Source organism: Osmia bicornis, chromosome 2 (assembly GCF_907164935.1).
Source record: "Osmia bicornis bicornis chromosome 2, iOsmBic2.1, whole genome shotgun sequence".
NCBI lineage: Eukaryota > Metazoa > Arthropoda > Insecta > Hymenoptera > Megachilidae > Osmia > Osmia bicornis.
The window spans coordinates 12,520,249-12,546,180 of NC_060217.1; the positions used below are offsets into that span (position 1 = coordinate 12,520,249).

General features: G+C 41.2%; 3 protein-coding genes across 4 annotated transcripts; 2 read left to right on the forward strand and 1 right to left on the reverse strand.

Moving 5' to 3' along the window:
- The first annotated feature begins 30 nt into the window (after positions 1-30).
- LOC114879254 (methionine aminopeptidase 2) lies at positions 31-2,173 on the forward strand. The gene is made up of 5 exons (XM_029194018.2): positions 31-235; positions 543-617; positions 685-1,418; positions 1,496-1,763; positions 1,853-2,173. The coding sequence occupies exons 1-5, from the start codon at positions 91-93 to the stop codon at positions 2,056-2,058; spliced, it is 1,428 nt and encodes a 475-aa protein (XP_029049851.1). The 5' UTR covers positions 31-90; the 3' UTR covers positions 2,059-2,173.
- LOC114879255 lies at positions 2,047-23,197 on the reverse strand. 2 transcript variants are annotated; one of them, XM_046290053.1, is made up of 6 exons: positions 23,073-23,197; positions 21,525-22,007; positions 7,445-7,499; positions 4,999-5,158; positions 4,450-4,621; positions 2,047-4,179 (listed from the first exon to the last, which is right to left on the reverse strand). In XM_046290053.1, exons 2-6 carry the CDS (start codon positions 21,909-21,911, stop codon positions 4,090-4,092), a joined length of 864 nt encoding a protein of 287 aa, XP_046146009.1. In that variant the 5' UTR covers positions 21,912-22,007; positions 23,073-23,197; the 3' UTR covers positions 2,047-4,089. The 2 variants fall into 2 exon arrangements, with proteins under 2 accessions (XP_046146009.1, XP_046146008.1); XM_046290052.1 differs by lacking the exon at positions 23,073-23,197 and adding an exon at positions 22,268-22,732.
- Positions 23,198-23,293: 96 nt separating this feature from the next.
- On the forward strand, positions 23,294-25,900 carry LOC114879695 (dihydrolipoyl dehydrogenase, mitochondrial). Its single transcript, XM_029194890.2, has 7 exons — positions 23,294-23,441; positions 23,797-24,082; positions 24,157-24,523; positions 24,596-24,940; positions 25,011-25,102; positions 25,186-25,511; positions 25,590-25,900. The coding sequence occupies exons 1-7, from the start codon at positions 23,400-23,402 to the stop codon at positions 25,653-25,655; spliced, it is 1,524 nt and encodes a 507-aa protein (XP_029050723.1). The 5' UTR covers positions 23,294-23,399; the 3' UTR covers positions 25,656-25,900.
- The last annotated feature ends 32 nt before the right edge of the window (positions 25,901-25,932 follow it).

Here is a 25,932-nt window from a genome sequence, read left to right on the forward strand (position 1 = left end):
CAACGACGAATACGAGAAAGGTTATTTCTGTTTTATCAATTGGACGTTTCACGACTTCACAAGGTAGGATTGTTTGGCTTCCCTCTAAAAATGGCTGCCGTATTGGACGAAGTCGGCAAATCCGCGGAAAAATTAGTAAACGAAGAAAAGAATGAAATTGTTGATGAAGAGGATGAAGCTGGTGCAGTAGAAGCATCCAAGAAGAAGAAGAAGAAGAAAAAGAAGAAGAAAGCTGGTATGTTATTCAATACCTATAATTGGGTGTACCGTTTGCTCAGATTCTCCGATTATCATGTGCTCCGTATTTTCAGTCTCTCATTCTCAAAGATAATGTTCATTATTTTCAGTCAAGAATAATATCTATACTTTCATAATTTTGTCCTTTTCTGCTCCGATTCTTGCAGCTTAATTGCGTCGTTAAAGTTAGAAACTCGTAATAAACGAAATAAATTATCATCAAACATGTCTACTAGCGCCGCAGTGTGGAAATCACTTTGCACCTGTTTCCACTGATTTCTTGTTCATGATAAAATTTCTTATAGGAGCTGGTGAAGCTAGTGCAGATGTTCCAGAAGGAGAAGAAGACAAAGCAAAAGAGGATAATACTGTGGGAGAGGGTAAATTGATTCAAAAAAAGAAAATTATTCATGAGCGTGTAATACAATGATTAACATCATTTTATAGATGGTGGTGCAGAACCAGCAGAAAATGATGCAGACACTGAGGATGCGAAAAAGAAGAAGAAAAAACGTAAACCCCGCGGAAAAGGCGGTGCTAAACAACAAACGGATCCTCCAACTATTCCCGTGGCAGAATTATTCCCCGATGGAAACTTTCCAGTAGGGCAGATAATGGATCATCCTTCTGCGGCAGGAGTAGATGACAGAACAGCAAAGGAACGTTTCTCAAGCGAGGAGGCGCGTGCTTTTGATAGAATGCACAATGATATTTATAACGAGGCTAGACAAGCAGCCGAAGCTCATAGACAAACCAGGAAACATATTATGAAATGGGTAAGACCAGGGATGACGATGATAGAGATTTGCAATGAATTGGAAAACACAGCTAGAAAACTGATAGGAGAGGATGGATTTAAAGCTGGATTAGCCTTTCCAACTGGCTGTTCCCGAAACCATTGCGCTGCTCATTATACACCAAACGCTGGGGATCCGACCGTCTTGGAATACGACGACGTCACCAAAATTGATTTTGGTACACATATAAACGGTCGTATTATCGACTGCGCATTTACTTTGGCATTTAACCCAAAATATGATAAGCTTATCGAAGCAGTTCGTGACGCCACGAACACTGGAATTAAAGCAGCTGGTATAGACGTTCAACTTTGCGACGTTGGCGCTGCGATTCAAGAAGTTATGGAATCGTACGAAGTTGAACTGGATGGTAAAACTTATCAGGTATATTCGTATATACTTGTATGCCTAATTTCGTTATTCGAAGATAACACTACCAAGTTCATATTTTTATTTTTCAGGTGAAATCCATTAGAAATCTGAACGGTCATTCGATCGCTCCGTACCGTATTCATGCTGGAAAAACTGTACCGATAGTTAAGGGTGGAGAAGCTACAAGAATGGAGGAAAATGAGTTTTACGCAATCGAGACTTTCGGATCCACCGGAAGGGGAATCGTACACGACGATTTGGATTGTTCCCATTACATGAAAAGTTTTGACGCCGGTTTTGTCCCGTTAAGATTGCAGAGCAGTAAATCACTGCTGAACGTTATCAACAAGCATTTTGGTAAATGTTTATTTAACAAAATCTTTCTGCTTTTGAAATTTGCATGTTTCGAAGAAGAAATGATAAATCAATATGTTTTCTCGCTTCAGGTACTTTGGCCTTCTGTAAACGATGGTTAGATCGCGTCGGTTGTACAAAGTATCAGATGGCTTTGAAGGACTTGTGCGACAAGGGTGCGGTCGAGGCTTATCCGCCTTTGGTCGACGTGAAGGGATGTTACACTGCTCAGTTCGAGCACACCCTTGTTCTACGTCCGACGTGTAAAGAAGTCATTTCCCGTGGAGACGATTACTAAAATGTCTATTATTTTTAATCCATGTTACATATACTCTCACCAATACTCTCTGTCTGGGAATGTACAAGTTGGTTTGTGTAAAATCACATTAACGATAAATGTTACTGATTGATAACGCGATATTTAATTGCATCACCTAACAATACTTTATTCATTATTTTTCCTTGATCAGCACAAGTATCGTAACATCCTGAATTATATCCTGAGTTGGTGAAAATAAAAAAAAAAAAAAAGAGGAGAGAAATATTTTCGATGTCGAATAAAATATATTTGATACTTTAATTGTACCAATGACAGTCTAAAATATTACGGTTGGTTTCCACTGGTCAGTGCCAGTATCTCAACTTGCTAATCAGTTATCTCACTGTTTCATATAATTGTACGTTACGATTAATCTTCGAATATCGTGATTACATTTGTTACCTTAAGGAAGCAATAGAATTCAGTGTATACCTAATTAACCCTTTCGCTGTGGAAATTTCTCTTAAGAACATCTACAGATTAAACACCGCAGCAAGAAGGTTAATGCATCACCATTGACAAGAACATCGCTTAAATTGGAATTAACAATCATGTTCCTACAAGTATATCGATTGAAACAGTACGATATAACAACTGATGTTTTATTTTCTCCTGAATTATTGAACACTGGAATATAATAAATGCTGCTACATCAACCTATCGAACTCGTCTCTCTGTTCAGTCGCTAGTCGTTACAGAGTTTAATGGTCCCAGGGTACCCGATTCTACCGATTCAATCTATTGTGAGAAAATGATCTGTACTTGGTATTATTTAGGTCTAGTCTTTGTATACAAATTCAGGCACGATGATAACCATGGAGGACACTTATACGTTTTATATATATATATATATATCTTATTTTTCTCGGAATCTCATTCTTTTCCATCCTATTTCTGGGTTAATTATTAATTAAATACCGGTATTCGTTTCTACCGTGAAACAGTTCTATTACGTAACAAGATGTTGAAAGGAGTCGATGATTAGATAAGCTAGGTTTTCATCGAAGGCGTTTCACGAAGGCCTGTCTGTCACGAGCCTCGACAGTTCATTCTTTGTTGAATAAACGAAGTATAACGAGGACGCGGTGTACCGTAATATCGTATCAAATATTGTACACTCGCGTAGGCACGATAGATGTTGGTCGAAGAATATCTATGGCCTTAATAAAACTTGTTGTCACAGACGGACAATGTTTAGAGCCGAGGATTCCTAGAATTACCATTTGAAAAAGGCCATGTTCGAGCACACGCACGAATATTGGCTCCACGCGAATCGTGGACGACAACATTACAACTAGACTATCTAACAACACTAATGTCATTTATAAAAACGAGTCGACGAATCGTCCCGTGTACACGTGCGACGACTTTGGAAGAGTAAGGCAATCGTCTACTTTGACACGAAAGACGCGCGAGTTCCGAGGCGTACCACCTTCAACCCTTTCGCTATTTTTTTAAACCTAACACTCTACAAGATACAACCATGTATCGAAGGTTTAACACAAACAAGTGTAGATCAAAGAAAATTAAAATGTTGAGAATTAAAGGGTTGAAGTTCCTTTCTTCCAAATAACCCACACCTGCCATGTTCGAATTGAAAACAAAAGTCAGGATGATTTACAGAAAAATTAATTTCAATTATTCGGTATGTTTCATCGAATGACTCATCCAAGTAGGCTTAAAGCGAAAGGGTAAAGATACGCCCCTAGATGATATCTATCGACAGACAAGATTCTTTTTCCATTTCCATTACTTGACAGATCTCTCTACAATGTTTCCATCTACGGCGACGAGTTATTGTATAATCTTCTTCTCTTTCTAACGAGCTCTTATCAGATTACGTATATATATGTACAGGGTGAAGTAAGAAAACGCAATAAAGCTCCGCGTCGCGACGCAACGCTTCGATCGTTGCTCTCCCGCACGACGGTATTACTCATACGCGTTTCACGATCGATCTTATTTGCGTCTTTTCTTTTTTTTTCTTCGTATCTCCTTCGTTTGTACAATTCACTGAGAATCTGTGCGCGGTCTCAGCTTCGCTCTCGCCGTCGCCAACAGATTGCTCGCTGGCTCGCTGGGTGGTTGCGACTGTTCCAACTGAAACAAATCAAAACTCTTTAATTATCGCAACAATTAACAGTAACAGTAACGAGCAGAGGCTGGGTATCGAAACGTTGATAAGCAATTCTTTTTCTCATCAAAGTTGAAGCTTCTTTCATCCCTTACGCTTTTCACCGCCATAATAGACACTCGTGACAAAAGGGTTAAAACGCGAACGCCTTTGAACGATGCTATTGTTTGAAATCATAGGAACAGGATAAAAGAACAGTTTTTCATCCCGGTTGTCGAAAGATCGCTGAAACTCACTGTCATCTCAATGTGCTTCGCTCTTTGCTCGATGGCTCTTTGCAACGCCGTTCTCGGATCGTCTTTATAATTCTCCTCTCGATTCTTTTCAGCCTCTCGCCTGGACGCGGCCTCCCTTTGCTTCTCGAGTGCTCGTTGCAGCTCGCTCTTCTGATTCAGCACGTTCTTCCCTCTGGAAAGAAAGTGAAAACCGATATTGCGATTAGCTAATTTACGCGTCCACAGGGTTCCTGCACGCGTGAAAATTGCCCGCGATGAAGAAGAAGAAGAAAAAACCATCGTGTTTCAATTGAATAGCCGACCGGTAGTTCTTTTTTTTCAGGTGTAAACGCGGTGGCTGGGAATTAGCGAGGAAGACGTTAAAAGGAAACGATTTTCCTCGTGATAGGCGTGCGACTCCAAGATCCACGAGCGTTTGTTTACCATTGTCGGATACGTTTAATTGCCACTCTTGACGGACACTTAATTTACATTCCATTGTTTGATTATCAATTACCGTGGCATTTCGAAAGAGTCGTCGAGACATGTCGGGAAGAGGATAAAACTTACACTTTCTGATTGAACAACAACTCTCTGCGAAGATCTTTGTGATTGCTCGAGGTGAGGTAAGGGTTGTACGGTTTTCTGGGCAAGATCAAACCGTCCGGTCCCATGTGAGGGGCAGGTGGGGGAGGAGGTGGAACACCCAGCACTGGTGCCATCTTCTTGCCTGCGAAAAAACACCAATTATCCATCAGACACGCTTTGATCGTTTAACGAGACACTCTTAAACGTTTGAAAAGAAGCACTCTGGTGATTCATAAAGGTTCGCCTCGACTTCCTGTCTACGGTCGAGTAGCTGTTGCACGTAAGAAAATCGCGAGAATAATGAAAAGAAAGGGAAGCGAAAAGCTAGAGAGCAGTCAGTCTTGTCAGACAACTAAGCTAGCGGTCGAGTATTTATTCACCCTCCAACAAGGCGATTCTCGCCCTCACCGAGCCCTCCTCATCGGACATCGCGTTGGATAGCACTGGCAGCCATTTCCGGGCGAACCGTATCAAACAGCCAGCTTCGATATATACTTTTGCGTGGGGCTTCGCATAGCTGCTAATCGGATAGAAGAGTACCACGGCACTGAACGCCGCGTACCCTCCTACGTTTACGCCCTCAAGGTGAAGTAAACAATGCACTTTTATTCTATTAAACCGAATTCCTCTTCCGACACCGACCTCCGCTAACTACACGAAAGTGTTACAACTTTAGAAATAGGCCGCCGTAAACTTAGAAAGCTTCGTTCTTCAATTATTATTAATCTAAACCAGAGATGGGCAACCCTCGGCCCGGCACACTTTCTGGTGCGGTCCTTCAAAGATTTTACATTTAAAATTTTCAAAATTCAAAATTTTCTAGGCGTGTTAACTTAATTTTTGGAAATGGACATCATAGATAGGCACCGATGCCATCATTTCCAAAAATTAAGCTTATTTTGTTAATAAAGAGATTTTAAAATTTGTAGCTGGCCCGTTGCTCATCCCAGTACTAAACGGTTTCGAATTTTTCAGATTCTAGGAAACACGAGCGATCCTAGAAACACACTTCGAGCGAATACCGGTCGGAAAGTTATCGGATACCGTGCGGCTGATTTACGAGCAGCTGGAACGCATCTTTCTTCCGGTACTGTTCCACCGTCTCCTGAAACTCGTTTCTTATCGTCTGCCGATTTCGACGCGACCGAAATCCGCGATTTTTCTGAATTTTCTAACTTCGTTACCGAAGCAGAAACGAGGCGGTGAAAAAAGCCTTGACCTACCCCTAATTGTGACGCAACGTGGAGTAAGTAGAAGACTCGGCGATTAATGGTACGCGATCCGCGAAAGCAGCGGATCCGATACGATTTAACGAGCGAAAAGTGAATTTCACGGAGGAAAATCGACGCCACGCTCCTCTTCATGCTTGTTATCGGGTTCCTCGTGGTCGTCGAGAAAGAAACACGGCTGCACGATAGGCGGTGGAACTAAATTAGAATTAACAGATTCGATCCGGACATTCTCCGGAGTCTTTGAATTTAATTATCAATTTAATTTCAACCGATTACGTGACGGACAGATTTCCCTAAAACGCGTGTAATAACAGCGATCGCTTTCTCGTGTCCGTCGTTAAGCTAATGGCTAATTAAAATCATTGGCGAAAGTAATAATTTTAGTTAAATGATATTATCTTAAAGGGGTTAATGGATCGATGGTTCATTTTTCTGCGTGATTTGTCTGGGCTAGGGACGATGTTTAAAGGGGAAGGGATAAGAAGAGGGAGTAAGTGGGGGTAGAATAAAAATGCAGACCCGGTGAGGATGTAATTTTGAGGCAGATGTGCGGGTATACGAGAGGGAGATCATTGCACCGCGAGCAACGAGCAGCTGAAGTAGCGTGAGAAAATGCGGCGACCGCTCCGACAGATGATAATGACCGAAGGGCAGAGTCAGGGCCGTACGATTTGCCGGATTTCACGCTAAAAATTGCCATGAAAATCGTGAGCCTAAGACATCTATAAAGACGTAACTGTGACTCGTGTGATTTAAGAATAAAAGGTTGATCAATGAAGTAATTGAGACGGTCGATGTGGCAACACCATAGAACCACTATTATCGTCATTTACGATAATAAATTGAATAATTAAGCGACCGTTCACCCTGTCACTAGCATCGCCGTCATCATCATCTGTTATCATTAAAATAATCCATATTTGTATAACCGAAATAAACTGTAATTGTATAAAGATCCGTGGTACATATTCCCATTGGTAACTGCAAGGGGGTGAGTACAATAGCGAGGCAGCCAAGAGCGCTTTTCACCATGGGATTTGGTGAATGAAACCAAAGCGTACCGACGCCTCTATCACGTACGGATCTAACGCGCCGCGTTTTATAGCCAGTTAGGGCTGTTTACGAGGGAATCATTGTAAATTAGAAGTAAGAAAAAAATGAAATGAAAGGAGATGCATCGATGACGCGTGACTCACCGTTCGTTAAGCCGTCACAGCTGTCCGTTTCGTTCTTCACACCGTTAGTGATCACCTGAAATACACGTACACTTGATTAACGGAGAAGCAGCTACAGTTATCGATGGGAAAAAATTCGCATTCTGCGCGCGTTCCGCCTCGAAAACACCGCTAAACCAGTTGCATGCTAATTCCATGTTCCACTAACGGGGATAATTGGAGTTTCCCTGACGGAAATTTGCAGGCAAACGATTTTCCCCGGGTGTCGTGATAAAAACGAATCGGGCAAAATGAAAATTTCTTTCGTCCTTTGTACGAAAGCTTCCTATTGTTCTCATTTTTCCGAGAGAAGACCGGTCACGTGTCGTTTCAATCAGAAAAAGATGAAAGGACACGGAATTAATTCGCACATCTAACATCAGGAAATTCTCAAAACTTTCAGCGCGGGATTTTCAACGCGCGTTTCTTTGCCCCGAAGGAAGAATCGAAAGTCTGATCCTCGTAAACGTTATACATACAGTTTCTCTCGTGACTCGTCATCGATGATTTCACCGCGATACCAGCGTTGTCCCCGTCGATTCCGACTACTCGCGTTAACCAGTTGCAAGAAAAACGGAAACTCGATTGCTAATCGTTCAACAAGTCGAATCGAATGTTTTTCATTCATTTTGTGAACGAAAGATGGAAGATCGAAGCGAACGCACGATATTTGTCGGTCCACTCTGTGTGTCCAGTGGTTCTGGTTATCGCGGGAACTTCCGTTTTCGATATCAACGCTCGATAGCGCTCGAATCCTACACGAAAAATCGTGAAACGAGTAAAAGAGCGAATATCTATGTTTTAATTTCCATTCCCGAGGCTAACACGCCAGTTAATAATTAATTAAACGAAGAGAATCGAATAAATTTGATTAAATTACCGATTACGCTTGGCCTAAATTTTCACCGTTTTCAATGTATGAAAAATTAGAATAATTATCGCGATATAACCTTGTTTACATAAGTATCAGCTGTTTAATTGGCGCGAGCGCGACGCTTTCGACCCGCGGAAAGCTATTGTTCGGCGGAAACGAGGTTCGTTGCGTGAAAAAAGAAATATATTGCCGTATAATTATAACGACACTAAACCGGTACAATGCAGAAGAGAGTGAAAGTGGGCGAAAGTAAAAAATGAACGAGGCGCGATTAATGGCTGCACACCGAGTTTACTAAACATTCTAACGTAACCGTGTTTTCATCGAAACCTAAATTTAAGAATTCGTTGACGAATGACCGTAGTCGTGTTTAGAATAAAAAAAGGAACACTCGAGGTCGGATGAGTGAAGACTGAAGTCATCCAAGTCGTCTTTAACAACGAAAGGGTTAACAGCAACGCGTTCCACCGGCATTTCAAAGGGAAAGGCCTGAAAGTTTGGCGAAAAGTCGAGGAGCAAGTGGCGAATAACGAACTCCAGCCGCTTTTAGCCTAGTTTTTCCGCGCATTGTCGGTGAGACGGTCCTTTCAGCTAAAAACAACGGGCACACGAGAAGGAGAACTAGCTGGGGGGTGTTGGTCGTTACGTAAGCACGTTTTGTAGGACACCTTTTGTCGCGATTCTTTTTTCCGAACTGCCAAAGAACGTTATTCACAGGTGCACAAAAGAAGGCGAACGTGACAGATTCCGTAAATGAGTATTTCTTCTTAACTGGAATTAACGTGAAAATTTACCTTCGATTCGTTCATACTTGCTCTGGTCAAGTTCTCCATAAATAGTACGCTCCTGGACAACTGAATCATTCCAATAAACGAGATATATTGTCTTATCTATCGATTATCGAAATTCGTCCAATCGATGCCGGTACGAAAAAACGAAACTTTCATTTCTTCTTCGAGATTTCGAACGAGCTTCACCAAAGTCACTGCGGAGCGGATGAAGAAGAGGCGCGCAAAAACGATCGCGTTACAAAATGTGAAACGTGGTTGAGCGACAAGTTGTCGAACACGGTGACAGCTAATTGCAGGCGTGAACGCGTGCGTAAAGCGCGTGGAGTGCGTAAAGAGGAAGGACACGAGCGTTCTTGAAACTGGGAGCGGCCGATATACCTTTGCTTCTCTCTGCTCGACACCCTACCGTCTCCTGTTTACCTACCATACACGCGCCGGTTAAACGAGTTACGATGAGCTTTAGCTGGGGGGATCGCAAGTCCGGAAGGAAGTGGAAAATATTAACCGTTCCCCCGGGGGGAAGTTTTGCATTGTGGTCGACGGTGGTTAACGACACCGAAGGGGACCGAACGGTTTCTTCTCCAACGAATTTTTTTACGTTTTCATGTCGATTTCAATTGAAAAATAAAATTATATCTGACTGTGGCGGAGGAAAAGGCATAAAGTAATAAAGGGTCAGCAAGTCCTCCCCCTCCCCTCGGAACTCGTGAAATTCCCTTTTTGAGGAAAGCATTTTCTCCGACTTGCAAGGACAATCTATAAAACTTTGTCGTTTCGCATCTTCCCCTCACATTTTAATGAACAGCCAGAGAAACTCGGGACTGGTAATAAAGAAATCGGACGATGTTAATGGAGGGTGACGTTCTCGATGGCCGGTGTCGCCCTAACGAGCAATTTCGTTCAGCTTCGACAGGTTACAGGATAAAACTTCATTGACCGGTAAGCTTTCACCGAACCTCCGAATGATCGTATCGCAAACCTTACTTGTTCATTGTATCTACCAGCGATATAAGTAAAACTGGCAGAAACTCGTTCTCCCGTCTTGTAAACTAAGAGTTTTTATCCGGGGACCGATACCTCTTTAGCGAGATCTTAATTGCTACCATTTATTGCCATGTTCATTGCTCGGTACTCGTAAACATTGTTCGTTTCGATATTCTTATCGTGACCGACCGATGGAGGAGAAACTTGGCGAGTGTCGTGGAGAAAGGGGGTGGAACTCGATCGCCTCGACTTTGGAATTAGACCAGAGTTTAGCGAAATTTCATTTCGGAGCTAATGATCGTATATTTGCGAATATTTTAAAATTTCACCAAACTCAGATTTACCCTAATTATTTTTCCATCAAATTTCGAAGAGAAGCGAATTAAAAAAGGGACGTAAAATCACGGTGCAAGAGAATGCATTTAAGGGGCAAGGAAAGAATTGTTGTAACGGGAACTTCCTTAGCCGGTGCATCGAACGAGGACACCGGGATTAACGGGTTCGATGCAGCAGAGGGACGTAAATATATATATTTTTTTAAATAAAACTTCGACGTTCGTCGAGGAAGGCGTTATATTCACGAAGCAGCGAGAACTCACGCGTCGGTGAATCGAATTGCAAAACGCTTATAACTATGCGCGCTTCGGTTCGCTCCGTTCATATGCTCGATTGCTTCGAGACACACGAACGTTTCAACACGCTTCGCGCATCGATCTGTTTCCTTTTTTTCTTTTCTTCACTGCCACGCAAACACCGGACGAGTTTGCGCACCCAAGGGTGCCTCGAAATTCGACCACGTGGGCGATTATTTTGGCGCGTTTTTTAAATGTTTCCTAATTTTCTTATTCCCTTGAAATTAACGAATCATCCCGTGCCTTATTAGGCACAGGTATTTATACATGGCGAGGTACAAAAGTGTCCGATCCGACTGCCTTTAGACAAAGAATGACGTGTTTTCTCAGTGACTCGCTAAAAAAGGATCGAATGCAAAAATCATTAGAAATCAGAGTCGAGAATATGCGACACCGTCGAAATAATTTGAAAGAGGATCACTCTGTGGAGTACTCGGTGAACTTGTTGAAAAACTACCCCTCCGATTTCGATTATTTTTAAATTTCTTGTCAAAATTCGTCATTTTAACTCGAGTACTTCGAAGCGGACGTACCTCTCCTGAATCCGCTATCTTCCCTCCTCGCAGCAACGACTAATCACGGTGTCTAAGTCACTCGCGTGTACAGTTGAACGGAACTGGAAGAAGGTGCGTACACCTCGAAGCCCGAATGAAACAGGCTGAGAAATTGCCGCGTTTTTACTTTTACCGTTTCGAGGAAAGAACGAGGAGGTTTCGTTCGGAGCGCACCTCTCCAGGCACTTGTCGCTCGTTCGAGCGTACCACGCCAACTGACAGCACGAGAGACGCGTCCAACAGACTGTGAGCAGTAGCCTATACAGAACCATGGAGAGAGGAGAGGAGAGAGAAGAGTGAAGAAGCATTTGCTTCGTTCCTGTGACCCATGTGCGTCGTAACGGGTATACCGAATTCTTCGAGTGTTTGCCAGTATTCTCTTCCACCGACTCCGAAAGATTATTGGATTTCTCAACAGAATATTTCAGGGAAATTCAGAATTTTTCAATTTTCCAAATGTTAAGAGTGAGACTTTTAATTATTTTTGCAAAATTGTTATTTTCCAAGTAACATAATATCAAGAAACGTCCAGCAGAGTTTGAGAACCTCTGATTGAATCAATTAGCAAAAGAATATTTCAGGGAAATTGAAAATTTTTAATGTTCCAAATGTTAAGAGCGGGACTTCTAATTATTTTTGCAAAATTGTTATTTTCCAAGTAATATAATATTAAAAAACGCCCAGCAGAGTTTGAGAATCCCTGATTGAATCAATTAGCAAAAGAATATTTCAGGGAAATTGAAAATTTTTCAATTTTTCAAATGTTAAGAGCGAAGCTTCTAATTATAATATTTTTGCAAAATTATTCTTGCACAAGCAACGTGATGTCAAGAAACGGCTAGCAGAGTTTGAGGACCCCTGATTGAATCAATTAGAAGCGATAATGAGACAACGAGGCATCTGTCGAAATGAAACAAAGCCAAAGAGCAGAGTCCCTGGTAGATAGACAAACACCCAATTGACTAATCTGGGAATTAGTCATTATTGAGCAACGCGGTTGCACAGAAGCAAAGGAGCGTTATTTCGATACGAAATATTGACGAAAAGCGACCGATTTGAAGTCGAAATCTCGACCGATCGACCGGTTAGGAGTCGAAACCACTCGACGAAAGTAGATCAAGGTACCACGGAGACACAGAACCGACTTGTCCGCTTTCGGTCGATTGAAATTCTCTTCGAGAGTCTACCGATATCTAGCACCAATTTGATAAAAAAGAAAAGAAAATTCTAGATAGAATTTATTCGAGAGACCGGTATAGGAAAGGATCGGAGTCGAAGGTTCTGTTTCAGAATTTCAACGAGATCGAAATCGAGACAGGATGGAATCGCGAGTGTAATCGAAGCCTGGATCTCGCCGAGAAACCAACGATCCTCGTCGAAAGCACCAGCTGTTGGTATCGATGTACTTTCACTCTCTTCGGGATTCGAGGATCGTTGCCAGATCCACGGATCATTCGTTCCGTGCATGTAAATCAGAGGAAGTCTGCTGTTTAATCCGTTCTAGACCGGCAATACCTACGCCGCTTAGTTTCGAGCCGGTTACGAATACGAAATCACCTTTCCTCCTGATGCTTTTACACGAAACTCGAGACTTTGTCGCGTGCAAAAGGATTCCAGATACCATCGGATACCATTCGACTTCATTTTTTATCGCTTTCGTCGGGAAGACGAGCATCGAGACAAATGAAAAATATGGTAATTAAATTATTTTTCTCGTCGCGAGAAACGAGTTATGTACGGACAAAATGGAGTACGAAGAAAAAGAAGCTGTAAAGCAAACGAGAGAGCAGCTCGTAATTTTCCAACGACGATTCGTAGCAATTTAAAGACTGCGCGAATGCGGTGCTGAAGGAAAAAAGATCGTAGAACGTTCGAACGCTTTCGCGGTACTCGCGGGAGAAATTTGAAGGCGGTAATTAGAATCGAAATATATAGCGCAGCGAGTCGTTGCGACAATGCCTTATGGAAACAATAATGCCGGTAATTAGCGGGTTATTTCGCGGAGAACTGGTCCGTTCGCTGCTCCTTAGGTATTCGCCTCGTGGAAATAGGTATTCCGCAAGCCGCACCACCTTCTTCCTATCTCGTTTTACTCGCTTCCCATCTTTTTATTTTCGTGATTTTCATTTTTTTTTTCACCACCTACTTGCTGTTTTGTCCTCGCCTATGCGGTTGCATAGAGCATGTATAATGAAGCGGTTAATGAAGTTAGAGCAGGCGAGAAGATAAGAGAACTCTCAGGGACACGAGAAACGTAAATTTAGGTGATAACGTTCCTTGACGAATGATACTTCAGTGTAAATGTAATTACGAGAAACTGGGGGAAAAATAGTTCAAGTTTGTCCCATAAAAGTGTCAGGTGTGATTAGCGACGGATGAGTAACCGCTTTGAATATACAGTGAATAGTGTTTTCATTTTTTTTTCCTTTTTGCACTGCAATCAATCAATCTAATCAGTTTCTCTGCTTCGATCTGCTCGAAATTTTATCGAAAGCTTTTATGCTTCGTTAGAGATCTGTAACAATGATCACACGGCAATCAGCTGCATCAAAGCGTTTAAGTAGGATATTTAATTAACGACCATGTTATCGAGGAAAAGAGGAGAAAAAGTCTGGAAACAAGGACTCGGAACGAGCGTCAGAAAATATTTGTCCTTAGATATTTCGTTTGGAGTCAAAGCAAACGGCAATGACTGATAAAGTAAATCCACCACAAACACGATACCACTTCAACTTTGAACGTTAGAAAATTAAGTTTACATTTTTCACTTATCGAGGAAACAGTTTTCTAGCTCAAAACACTTGATGTTCGAATAACCATAACTTCAAAACAAATTCATGAAATGTAACAGTTTAAAGGATTGAATTTCGTGAAAAGAAAAATTGGAAAGAGGAATAGAAAATTACAAACTAATGACAGTAATACGAGAATACTTCAAACGTATGTTCTTTTTAACTTTACACCGAAATTATCGTGTTTCTTATAGTAATTCCATCAGAGATTTAATTAATAATCCTGCGTTTACGACTCTCCAATCTTCCCAGAATTATCTATTAAAGCTCGACTCGATAATCATAAATTTAATCATTTAACTATCATCTTCGATGAGAGAGAGTCTCGAACGTCCATCACTACTCATAAGAGCAACTTATAAATAACGAGAGTGTTCGTTTCAAGCGAACACCGTTTTCGACCCCGTTTGAAAATGAAAAGTTTGACGTTCCTCGCACGCACGAGCGAACAATCGAACAGAGAAAACGAAATTAGAAATTTCAGAATGGTGGCCAGTTCTTTTTACCGCCATTTATTCCGCTCGTTATATCGCATTCCTTATGCTTTTTGTTCTCATCGTGAAAATAGCATCTGGTAAATTGCGGTTAGTTGTCGCAAACGCGCGATTATCATCGACTTTATCAAACTTTGGTAAAAGCTTTCGCTGTCAAACTTCATTTTCATGTACATTTTAGATCGGCCTGTACTGTCGAAGATGCAACGTTGCAGGTTCGCGCGGATGCATCGATCGATCTCGAGGATCCGGAAATTGCAGCTACATAATTGAAAAGTTGCAAGCCACGCTCGGCTCCTTTCGCGGAGATTCAACGATCGCTTTTGAATCGCGCCAAACGAATTGATACATCGGATTCGTAAGAAGTAAAGCGGAGGATCAATTGCATTTCCGGTGTCACTGAATAACCGCGGGCCATTTCTCCCAAGGTAAATTCCGACCGATTGAACAGGATATTCCCAAGGAGGCTGTCTGTCGGTTGGTTCGTTCAACCGTTTAGAAAGCGAGCGTACTCGCAGCCAGCAGCTTTGTTTTCTCGTTTGCCTGAGAGTCAGAAAAAGCGAAACCAAATCTTCGAGTCAGGTGACGGAACGAGGTGCGCGACTTCACCTGCCACCCAGACGTCGAATCTTTTCAAATTTTTCCGCGCCGTTCAGCTGCCAATGTACGCGCGAAAGGTGTCCGTGCTCTGACTAATTATACCGATAGAGTAGATTTATGTATTCTTTTTTTTTCTTCTTCTGAAAGCCACGCTTCGGAACCGAAAGAAAGAACCTAAAGGTAAATCTGGCTTTCGAACGAGAATTCCGCGCAGTTGGAAAGAAAGTGGCCGGTCAACGATCAGTGTCACTCTGTTTGGAAAGTGAAAAGGAACAAGCATGAATTGAAAAAGCATGGAAAGGTGGGCGCGGTCTTGGTGGCAACAAGGTTCGTTGTCGCAACGCGACGAAAACAATGATTCAATGAAGCCGGTCGTTCCTTTAATAGAAGTCTCGTTTCGCCGGCCCGGTAGCTCGTTGTCGGAATTAATCTGCCAATAATTACTTCCCACGGCTCGACGGGGACGCGGGCATTCAATAAACCGTGCCCGTCGGCTCTCGTCCCTCGACAATGGGCATCGTTCTATTCACCTTTTTCCATCCGCGAGCTCCGATGCAGTTCGTTCGATACAAGAATTATCTTCTTACGGCAACCAGGCTGCTGCGCTTTTTCTACCTCGTTATCGAGAAAGTATCGATACCGAACGATATCGAAACAGAGTAAACAGAGACAGATAGGAGTTGGGTGAAAAATTCATTTAACTTTGTCGGGAAAGATTTTAAGGAAAGCCAATTTGGAAGGATCAAACTGAAAGTTTTAAGAATTCGTTAAGATAACAATAGTTGTTATAGGTTCAGCATTTTTTTGCTTGGAATTGTCAAAACTTTCAGAGTGACCAACTGTGTCATCCAATCAAAGTAGGATGTTTTCGTCAAAATTTCCAAACTTCACCGACGACATTTTTCACGCTACTCGACCTCCTATTAAACGCTTTTTGCGCCTTAAATGCACCATAAACTCTTTCTCCTGACGAAACCTTAGAATGTGTTTTATTGGTAGAAAGTAAAAGAACAGTGCACGCTAACTTGCAACGGTATGCAGTTGCATCTTTGATCAGGATATCGTGACTGTACGATACCAGGTGGAGGTGATGGATTCGCAAATTTCCGAACAATTCGATATCGAAAATTTCCTGTCTGGCTTAATTAGCCTTTGAAGAGCTTTTCAAAAGTTTCTAATTCCGACGGCTATTCAGATAGAAGAAAAATGTTCGTGACGAAGCGATTCATTAGAGAAGCTATACGGTAGCTAATTACGCGAATCTGTTTTATCGGAATTACTTCCTGCAGAGCCGAAGGATCGCGATACCACGCAGCCGTATCATCGGACTGCGTTTCCTGATAGCCTCGCCGCTCGATTCCATTGAAATTTACATACGCTTCTTTCTTATATAATGCAATGAACCGACATGCAATCGCTAAGTACGCTGTTCATAAAATTTGTTCCTATTTATCCTCATCAAAGAGGATTATTCTAACGATCGAAGATATTATTGTATTTTGCAAACTCGACGAACTCGTAAAATCGAATCAATTAGAAATGTTTGCAAAAAGAAAAAATGAATTATTCGTTTCACGCTTAACATTATGGAAGGTGATTAAGGTAATTTCATAAATGGAACGAATCGGTTAAATTGCGTGCGTTATCTGACGATCTAACGTTTCGATATCTCGCAGAATCTGAAAGTCGTGGAAAAGCGAGCTAGGTCGAGGTTACGGAAAAGATTTATCACTCGAACCACCACGTCCACCGCAGAAGATGAATTCCTGCTTTGTCGCGAGTCGCGTGACGGCCGTGCTTTCTATCGCAATCTTTTAAAATAGCGAATAACGAGACGGTTCTTCTTTAAAATACTCGACGATGCCATATTACCATGGAAATTAGCATCATTATCAAAAGTGCATTTCGCAAACGAATTGTATCAACAATAAAAATCGTCGGGGTTACGTATCGTTATGCAACCCGTGCGTGTGTTTTTACGAGTCAAAAGCGGATCATTAAATTCTGCAATTTGATTATGCAACACGAGAGAACAAGTTTTGCAAACTTCTATCAATTACGTTAATTTACGAATAAGTAAACAATCCTTTTTCGTATTCTACAATCACGACCCACGGTTGTTTGTTCCTGACGTAAATTAGCCGGCAATCAAAGTCGACCGAATTATTGTTACGAAACGAGGCTGCTGGTTTTGCTTGAAAAAGAAAAATAACAAGTAATTTCGATTACTTTCGCGGAAAGAAACAGAAGGATATAACCCGTTCGCTATGAAATATTTATTATCTGGCCAAGTTCTCCGATGTGTAACGAATTATTACGTTTCTCTTGAAAACACTGACAACAGAGATGTTATATACGGAGTTGCATAAAGGTTTCGTGTAATTTCCAACAATTTCCTGGTACATGTGCGAAAATATTTTTAACGATGAGACGACTGTTAGTCATCCATATGGTGATATTTAAAACGCTTCGGCCTTGACTTTGAGTCATCAACTAATTCCGTGTTAAATTGAAAACAAAAAACCACCGAGGATTAAGATCCCCGCGTCTTCTCTTAATCCGACTTTCAACTACCAAAACAAAATATAAAAAATATTTTCAGCTAATTTCGAAGATTGACAGAATATTCCCGTGGAGCGTGTAAAAGAAAAATGAAGTGAAAAGAAGGCGCGAGGTTGCAAAGGGTAAGAAGAGGTCGGTGCAGAAGAATCTCGTTGGCCGAGGGAACAATGGCGAGTGCACTTTTGCCTTGGCTCGTACACGCCGGCCCATTCCTAAGATTAATTTCACAATAATTACTTCCTACGTGAGGCTGGAATGTTGGAAACGAGCCAACCTTCTTACATTATATTTTATCGTAAACGTCACTCGTTTCACCAAGGAAAATTATAGCTCGCGCCAGCTGTAACGCATTGTTAACCATGTAATTACAAACTTTTGTTCAGTCTCCACTTTGATGAATTTTACATTACTTGCTTCTATGAATGTACAATTTATTTTATACTTTCGGTTTACTAATGCGTTGCAAGTACTAACCGAGAGTTGACGTAGTCACCACGTTCGCTGGCGAGGATTTTTTCCATTGATTTTCATCTCCAATAAAACATCTGCCTTCGGGAGCACAGGTACGGCAAGGTCTACGTATAGCAGCGAACGTGTCGAGTTAATTTATGGAGAGCACTTAACGAACCCAATCCGTAACTCGTGTACTCGTGTTTAAATGCGAAAACAAGTCGAAGCCGTTATAACTATCCGCAGGATAATAGATACTTTTCCAAGGCAAAACGGATACCTCGGCTATTTCCTAGCTTGGACATGCGCGAAATGAATAAATAGAGTTAAGACACGTTCTCGTTGCGAACGCGATCACGTCGGTATCGGTTCAAAGCTCTGGCAAAACCTTAACGATAACCTCACCTACGGAATCTAGTTTCGAACGTGGTGTAACCAGTTTTGTCGGTTAATTAATGCTGCAAAACTGGTAGTGTTTCGAAGCGTACGAAACGCCCATTTATCTCGTTCGTTGCACCCTGTTGCATTTAACGCCAATAAATTATTGCTTGCTAATTTTTTTTTTCTATTTAATTCTTTCCTTATAACTACGAGTTCGTTTTCCTCGGACTACGGAAATTGATCAACGTTCTATCGATCGGCAATCAAATTAACTTTCGATCGGGTGAAAGATTCGAGAGAGGAAATCTCGTGATACAGAGGTATTCAAAAGAGGCGGAAGGAAGGAATTGTTCGTTTTCAAGATCGACCGATCAATTTGGTTACGAAAGTGAAAACGGGTTTTGCGATTGAATTCCGCCACTCGATGCGGTTCAATTAAAATACCTGGATAAGAAGAAGGCCGATACACGACAAGGGAGAGAAAGTTCATTCACCAGGTATTCAATGAGGCACAGTGGTTCGCAATTGCCGTCGAATAAGATCTAAAAAGGCGAAAACCCGAGAGTTTCGTCATTTTTATCGACGTTCACGCGGAACGATTTTTCCTTATGAAACGACCGAGATATTCGTTTCGTTTTCACAGTTGAAAGAACACGCAGGCGTGGCGCATATGCGCGTACTTACATATATTAATAAATAAATATACAGGCTGTTTTTTCAAATAGCCGAGTGAACTTTAACAGCGCGTTCTATTTACAAGGAAGGGTCTCGAATGATCCTGCTCCGATTTGGATGAAGCTTTGTACGCTTGTAAAACGGTCAAAAATAATAAACACATCATTCTTTTTTTTAGCTTAAATTCGAGGGGGTATTTTCTAGCATAGACACCCGTTTTCGGTGTGATTTTTGGGAATTAAAAAAATTCTTTGAAGACTACCTAATTACAAAATACCAATTTCGATACCAAATTCTCTACAAAGATCACGACGATATTATCTTCTCAGTAAATACACCATAAATACACTGGAAACTTAGACGGTGGTTGTTACCCCTACGCAAGATGAAGAAACGCGAATTTCACGAGACGAAGATCGAATTTCAATATCGTGCACACGAAAGAGGAAAGCTATTCGAATAAAATCACTCACTGGTCGGTCGAAGAGGATCCTCGCAGAGCCAGGAAAGATCCTCGTCCAGGGAAGGAAAAAAAAAGAGACAAGACACTCGGAAGAATCGCGTTGCGAACGGTCTCGCAGGGAGAAAAATGTTCAAAGCACGAGCGTAAACATCGAACTGAAGCTGCCAGGCAAGCTGCACCACACAGCCGACAACACAACACACTGGACCCGACCTTAATAAGCTGCTTTCACACTGAACGCTCCGCACCGACTGCCTGCTCCTCGGGGATACATTCCGAGGGATTTCAACCTGTACCCGAAGGTTTGCTTCCCGAGTTGTCGTTTCGAAGACTAATCTGTTTACATCGTGCAGAGACCAGATTTCCAAGTCGTTTTTATTATCAATTATTTAAATGCATGCCTATTTACGTACCGAGTTCCTTGACTCCAATTCAACCACCCCGAACATTGTTCTTTTTAATTAAAATCAATTTTTCCAGGGAATAATTGACGGAAAGCCGATCAAACGTTTATCGAACGATCGTTCGCGGCTCTGTTTCCCGAGTCCATAATTACACGGCCCCCGAAATAGCAGGTTTCTCGTCAATATTTTAACAGAGCCGGTCAATGGCCCTGTTCGAGTAACGCAAGTACATCTGGAGTAAATTTCCTCGTTGATTGGTTCACCTTCCTCGATCGAACTCTATTTTATCCGCTATTCACGACGGTAGTAATTTTACACCAGGGATTGGTAGGTTGCTTGAGACGAATGTTCTAACGATAAATATAAACGAACAGGTCGTTAAGATCACGCGAAAGTTCTGTTTTATTTTTGTAAGAAAAGGGAAACTGGCAATTTGCGGTCGATTCTTCCCTGGAAATAAATTAAATATTTATTTGAAACACTTGTTTTCGCTGAATTATCGAAGGGGATGAAATATTATGGCGAAAGAATAAATGGTATTCGGTGTGAACGAGACTTAAATCAAATTCCGCACAAAGGAAGGCATTCGATGGAAAAGAACCTGCAACGGACCTGGGGCCCGCATCTTCCAGGCCCGAACCTAAATCGTTTCAGGGCCCTGCGCTCGTACAATAGTGCCCAATTTCTTGGTAAACCCATCCCGTTCCGAGAATAACTGATGGATCGTTAAAGAAAGATACCCTTAAATCTTGGACGTAGCGTGAAGTAAACGATCAGTCTAATTATCACCTTTGAGTAATTCTGAAAATTACTATTACCTATTTATTTTTGCTAGGAATAAATTTTTATTAGTTCCAAATGTTACTTCCAACTGAAGTAGTCATTTGAGAATAACCAATACTGATAACTACGCCTGTTTTGCAACATTGTTTTCTGTACAAAGTACATATTTAACTTCACGAGACAGGTTTCCCAATAAAAATTAAACTCTGCTTTTCAGATATTATAAATATAACATTATTTCTTTAACTGCCGTGAACTTGGATCTACACCGTGTCGATTATAGAGGTAATTGTTTCATGATGTGACGTTATCCGTCCTTTACCCGTTCGCATCTGATGCCCGAGTGAGAAAGCGAGACAACACCACTGGTATTTATATCGTAGTGGGGGTAGCGGTAGGAGTAGTGGGGATAACTCGACACTCGCAGGGGCAATACCGTACATATGTAAATTCGAGTAAACATTTCAACATGCAAAATATGTTAATTATTCGCAAATAACGTAACAGATCACAGAAATCTGTTAAATAATTATAGTCAACGTAAACTGATAACGTTTTTCCAAGCAACAAACGCACAGGTGTGACAATACATAAAAATGATTTAAAAAAATAATAAAACTTACCTCGTTATCATGGCGTCCCGACGAAGGCACTTTGTCGGCGAGTTCTTTGAGAAAATGCTCGCTGCTCATGCGATTCGGAGCATCAGGCTGATCGACAGTCTCGACTACCTTCACGTTGTCCGAAACTCGAATCGAATCAGACGAGGTGCTCCCCTGGCTGGACAAATCTCCTCGTTCCATCTTTCGATTTTCCCGGTCTTTTTTTAAAAATTCCGGTTCGCTGGAACACTTCTCGAAACTGGATGCTCCTCGAGCGATTATCGGTAAATTCGGCGTTGATTTCGAGAATTCAATTTCGGTTTTCACATTTTCCTCGCTTCTGTCGCGTATTCGCGGTGGATCTTGGTCGCGAAACGCTCTGCGTTGACCCTTCACTATTTCGCACATTTTGCTTCCCTTCTTTCAACGAAGACCAACCGAATCTTTCAAATCCGTCGAATTTTGGAGGTTGAGCATCATTCTTCGATCATTCGTCTCGATAACCTTCAAAATCACGAGTTACAACCGTTATTGATCATTTTCGGTGTTAATTTTACTAGGTTTCAGCGTGCAGAACATTAGGGGCTCGCAGCGTTCAAATCAGCCAATCAGAAACGTGCTACTGATAACGAGATTACTTACGTTCCGACATGACAAACGTGGGAATAAAATAGTAAAAAAGGGGTAATGAAAAACTTTCGTGAGATTATTCCGTTCCGAATCGCCGAAATATCGTTAGTTTTGTTGACACGAGAGATACTAACCGGTTTCGAACAAGCGTTCTCCAACGACGAGGTTAGCTTCGTTTTGTAACACGCAGTGCTTCCGCAAGGCAGAGAGACGCAAACGGTACTATTTCTCCGAGGGTTAAACGAGTCATGCGTCATACGGAAGGACATCTGTTGCCCTTTTCCCTCGACCCCTAACGTATGCTTCATCTTCGTCTGTCGTTCACTTATTCGATTTATTTCACTATCCCTTACTTTTTCCTTCCTTCTGACGTCGCCCTTTTTGGCGGGGAATGAAAACTGTTACAACTCGCAAGGACGAATCGTCGATCGATTCGTGACGTTCAAACTTACGATTATATATCGATTAAAACTCGCTTGCGTCAATCGATTTGAAAGTTACGACGTGAATATGCATTTTTTCCAGATACCCGCGAGATGGCATATATTTTAATCGTTGCAATCTAATGGTTCGATGAGATTCTCAAAGATGAATACCTTTGTATCTATCTAGGAACACTTTTAAACATTGTAACGAGTTAAGAAGGATTCAGCAGAAATTAAACGTGACATGTCTAATTCGTTGGCCAATAATACGGAATGATTTTTACATATTTTCAGTTAAAAATGCTGAAACTGATGTACAACGATTATGTGCTTATCTAAAGTGCATTGTAATCATATTTAACGAAGTCTGAACGCACACGCGGTATCAGAATGATTAATTTGTTTCATGTTGAAAATGTTTTCTCTGATTTGTATAATTTTTAAACACCTACGTCGATTATATTTCCAATAAACGTGTGTAAAATTAATAAATTTAACAGAATCATTTTCTTACCATGTGAAACTCCCTTGAAATGATTTTGCAGCTTGTTGCGATAAAGTTGAAGAGGTTGATTATTTCTTAGTCTTTTAATTTGAAAATGTGCAAATATGAAGAAAAGAAAAGGGTTAGTGATGTTTCAGGTTGCATAACTGCTTACCAGCGCCATCAAACGATGGAACCGTTGAAACACGTAGCCCTCGATGTATCGAATTATCAGAGCTCAGACGAGTTGGACGATATTGAAATAACCGGTAGTGCTCGTTTTAACACTGCCGTAAACCTCTTCTACTTCTGACCCCTTCTGTACCGGATAGGAAAATAAATTAGCGAAAAGTTATAATGCAAGCTACTTTTTGGAGTTTAGTGACCACTTCTGTCAGGGTAAGTTTTTAAAATACCCAGCGATAAGTGTCCTCTTTAGGTAGATCAAGTTCACGTATCGGACTGTTCGTCTGAACGTCTATTTCGTAACATTTTGAAGGACAAATAATTTTCTTACACGTTATCTTGAATTATTCACAAGATACTACTTGTTATTGACCTTTCTGTCGAGCCCAAGGTTAATCAAACTTTTCGAAAAATCAAATGCCTTTCTTAAATTTACCATTCGATGAAAGTACACTCTGTTGCATTCGTTGGTTATATCACCGATATGTGATTCGTTGAAAACTTAAGAAAAAAATAAAAATCACTGCTTTCGAAGTTGTAATCATTTTCTATTTTTTGTTGTTACCAGCCAACATGTGTCAAACGTGTTGTACCTGGCTTGACAGCTGCACAGCAACGCAGGTACTCTAGCACCCTAGATGCTGATGTGGTAGTGATCGGAGGTGGTCCTGGTGGTTACGTAGCCTCCATCAAAGCAGCACAGTTGGGAATGAAAACTGTTTGCGTGGAAAAGGATGAAACATTGGGTGGCACTTGTCTTAACGTTGGATGCATTCCCTCCAAGTCCCTTTTAAACAATTCTCATTATTATCATATGGCTCATAGTGGAGATTTAAAAAACCGTGGTGTCCTAGGTATGTTTTTTAACTTTTTTTTTTAAGATACAACATTGCCAGTCATTATTACTTAATTTATTTTCTTATTCCAGTTGAAAATGTTAAGCTAGATCTTGATAAGTTGATGGAACAGAAGCGCAGTGTAGTAAAAGCTTTAACCAGCGGTATTGCTGGATTATTTAAGAAAAATAAAGTTGAATGGGTTAAAGGGCATGGGAAAATTAGTGGTCAAAATCAGGTGACCGCCCTTAAACCTGATGGTTCAGTTGCAAGCACAATTAACACCAAAAATATTATAATTGCAACTGGTAGCGAAGTTACGCCGTTCCCCGGTATAGAAATCGATGAAAAACAAGTTGTCTCTTCAACCGGTGCTTTGTCGCTAAGCCAGGTACCTAAGAGACTCATAGTCATTGGTGCTGGAGTTATTGGACTGGAATTGGGCTCAGTTTGGCAAAGGTATTTTATTTAGTCAGCAGTTATTATGATGTACAAAGAATGCGTTTTTAATTTTTCTACCGTTTATCATAGGTTGGGCTCTCAAGTAACTGCAGTCGAATTCATGCCATCGATTGGCGGAGCAGGTATCGACGCCGAAGTTAGTCAAACGTTACAAAAAATCTTAAGCAAACAGGGTGTAGGTTTCAAGTTAGGAACTAAAGTCACCGCCGCAAAAAAGACAGGCAGCGAAATCGTGGTATCCGTCGAGGACGCGAAAGATCCTAGCAAAAAGGAGGATATCGCCTGTGATGTACTTTTAGTTTGCGTTGGCAGGAGGCCGTACACGTCTAATTTAGGATTGGAAGATATGGGAATTGAGAGGGACGAAAAGGGCAGGATACCCGTGAATAACCGATTCCAAACAGTGGTACCTTCGTAGGTGGAAATTATCTTAACACGTTTCTAATCGTTTAAACAGCATTCTAAGAAAGTTATTTTTAAACAGAATTTTCGCCATTGGAGATTGTATTCACGGACCGATGTTGGCTCACAAGGCAGAGGAAGAAGGTATCATTACGGTTGAAGGCATAGCTGGAGGTAATTAAAAATACGTTTGAAAATTCATTAGTTCATACCGTAACGAAAATTTTAGATTCTAATTATACATTGTCCCCGTCAAGGTGCTGTACATATCGATTATAATTGCGTACCTAGCGTGATATACACACATCCTGAAGTTGGCTGGGTGGGTAAAACGGAGGAAGATTTAAAGAAGGAAGGCATCGCCTACAAAGTTGGCAAATTCCCACATCTGGCGAATTCTAGAGCAAAAACAAATCTTGAAACAGATGGTTTCGTTAAAGTTTTAGCCGACAATGCTACGGATAAAGTACTAGGAGTACATATGATCGGTTCGGTTGCTGGTGAACTAATCAACGAGGCTGTTCTCGCTATGGAATATGGAGCAAGCGCGGAAGACGTTTCCAGAACGTGTCATGCACATCCGGTAAACATTCGAATGAAATTTAATTGAATCTGGAATGTAAACGGTATATGTGACTTTGTTATATGGTATTTTTTTCAGACGTGCGCCGAAGCTCTGAAGGAAGCTCATTTGGCTGCGTACTTTGGAAAGCCCATTAACTTTTAAATATCATTAATAAATAAAGTGGAAAACAGCACACTCTCGACTCGTCGTAGCTTCGATCTAGTCTACGCTCCAGGTCCACATCGCGCTACGCATTTAGCGTATAGGTTTTATCATCGCTTAATCATATAAGAAAAAAAAGTTGTACATAAAAGTAAAGAATTTGCGAAAGTCTCACATCTTTTATAGTAGGTTTACCATTACTTCATGATTATTGTATTTATTATAAATAAAATTGTTAATTCATAGGAAAGCGTTTGGGAATGTAGACTGGACTTGA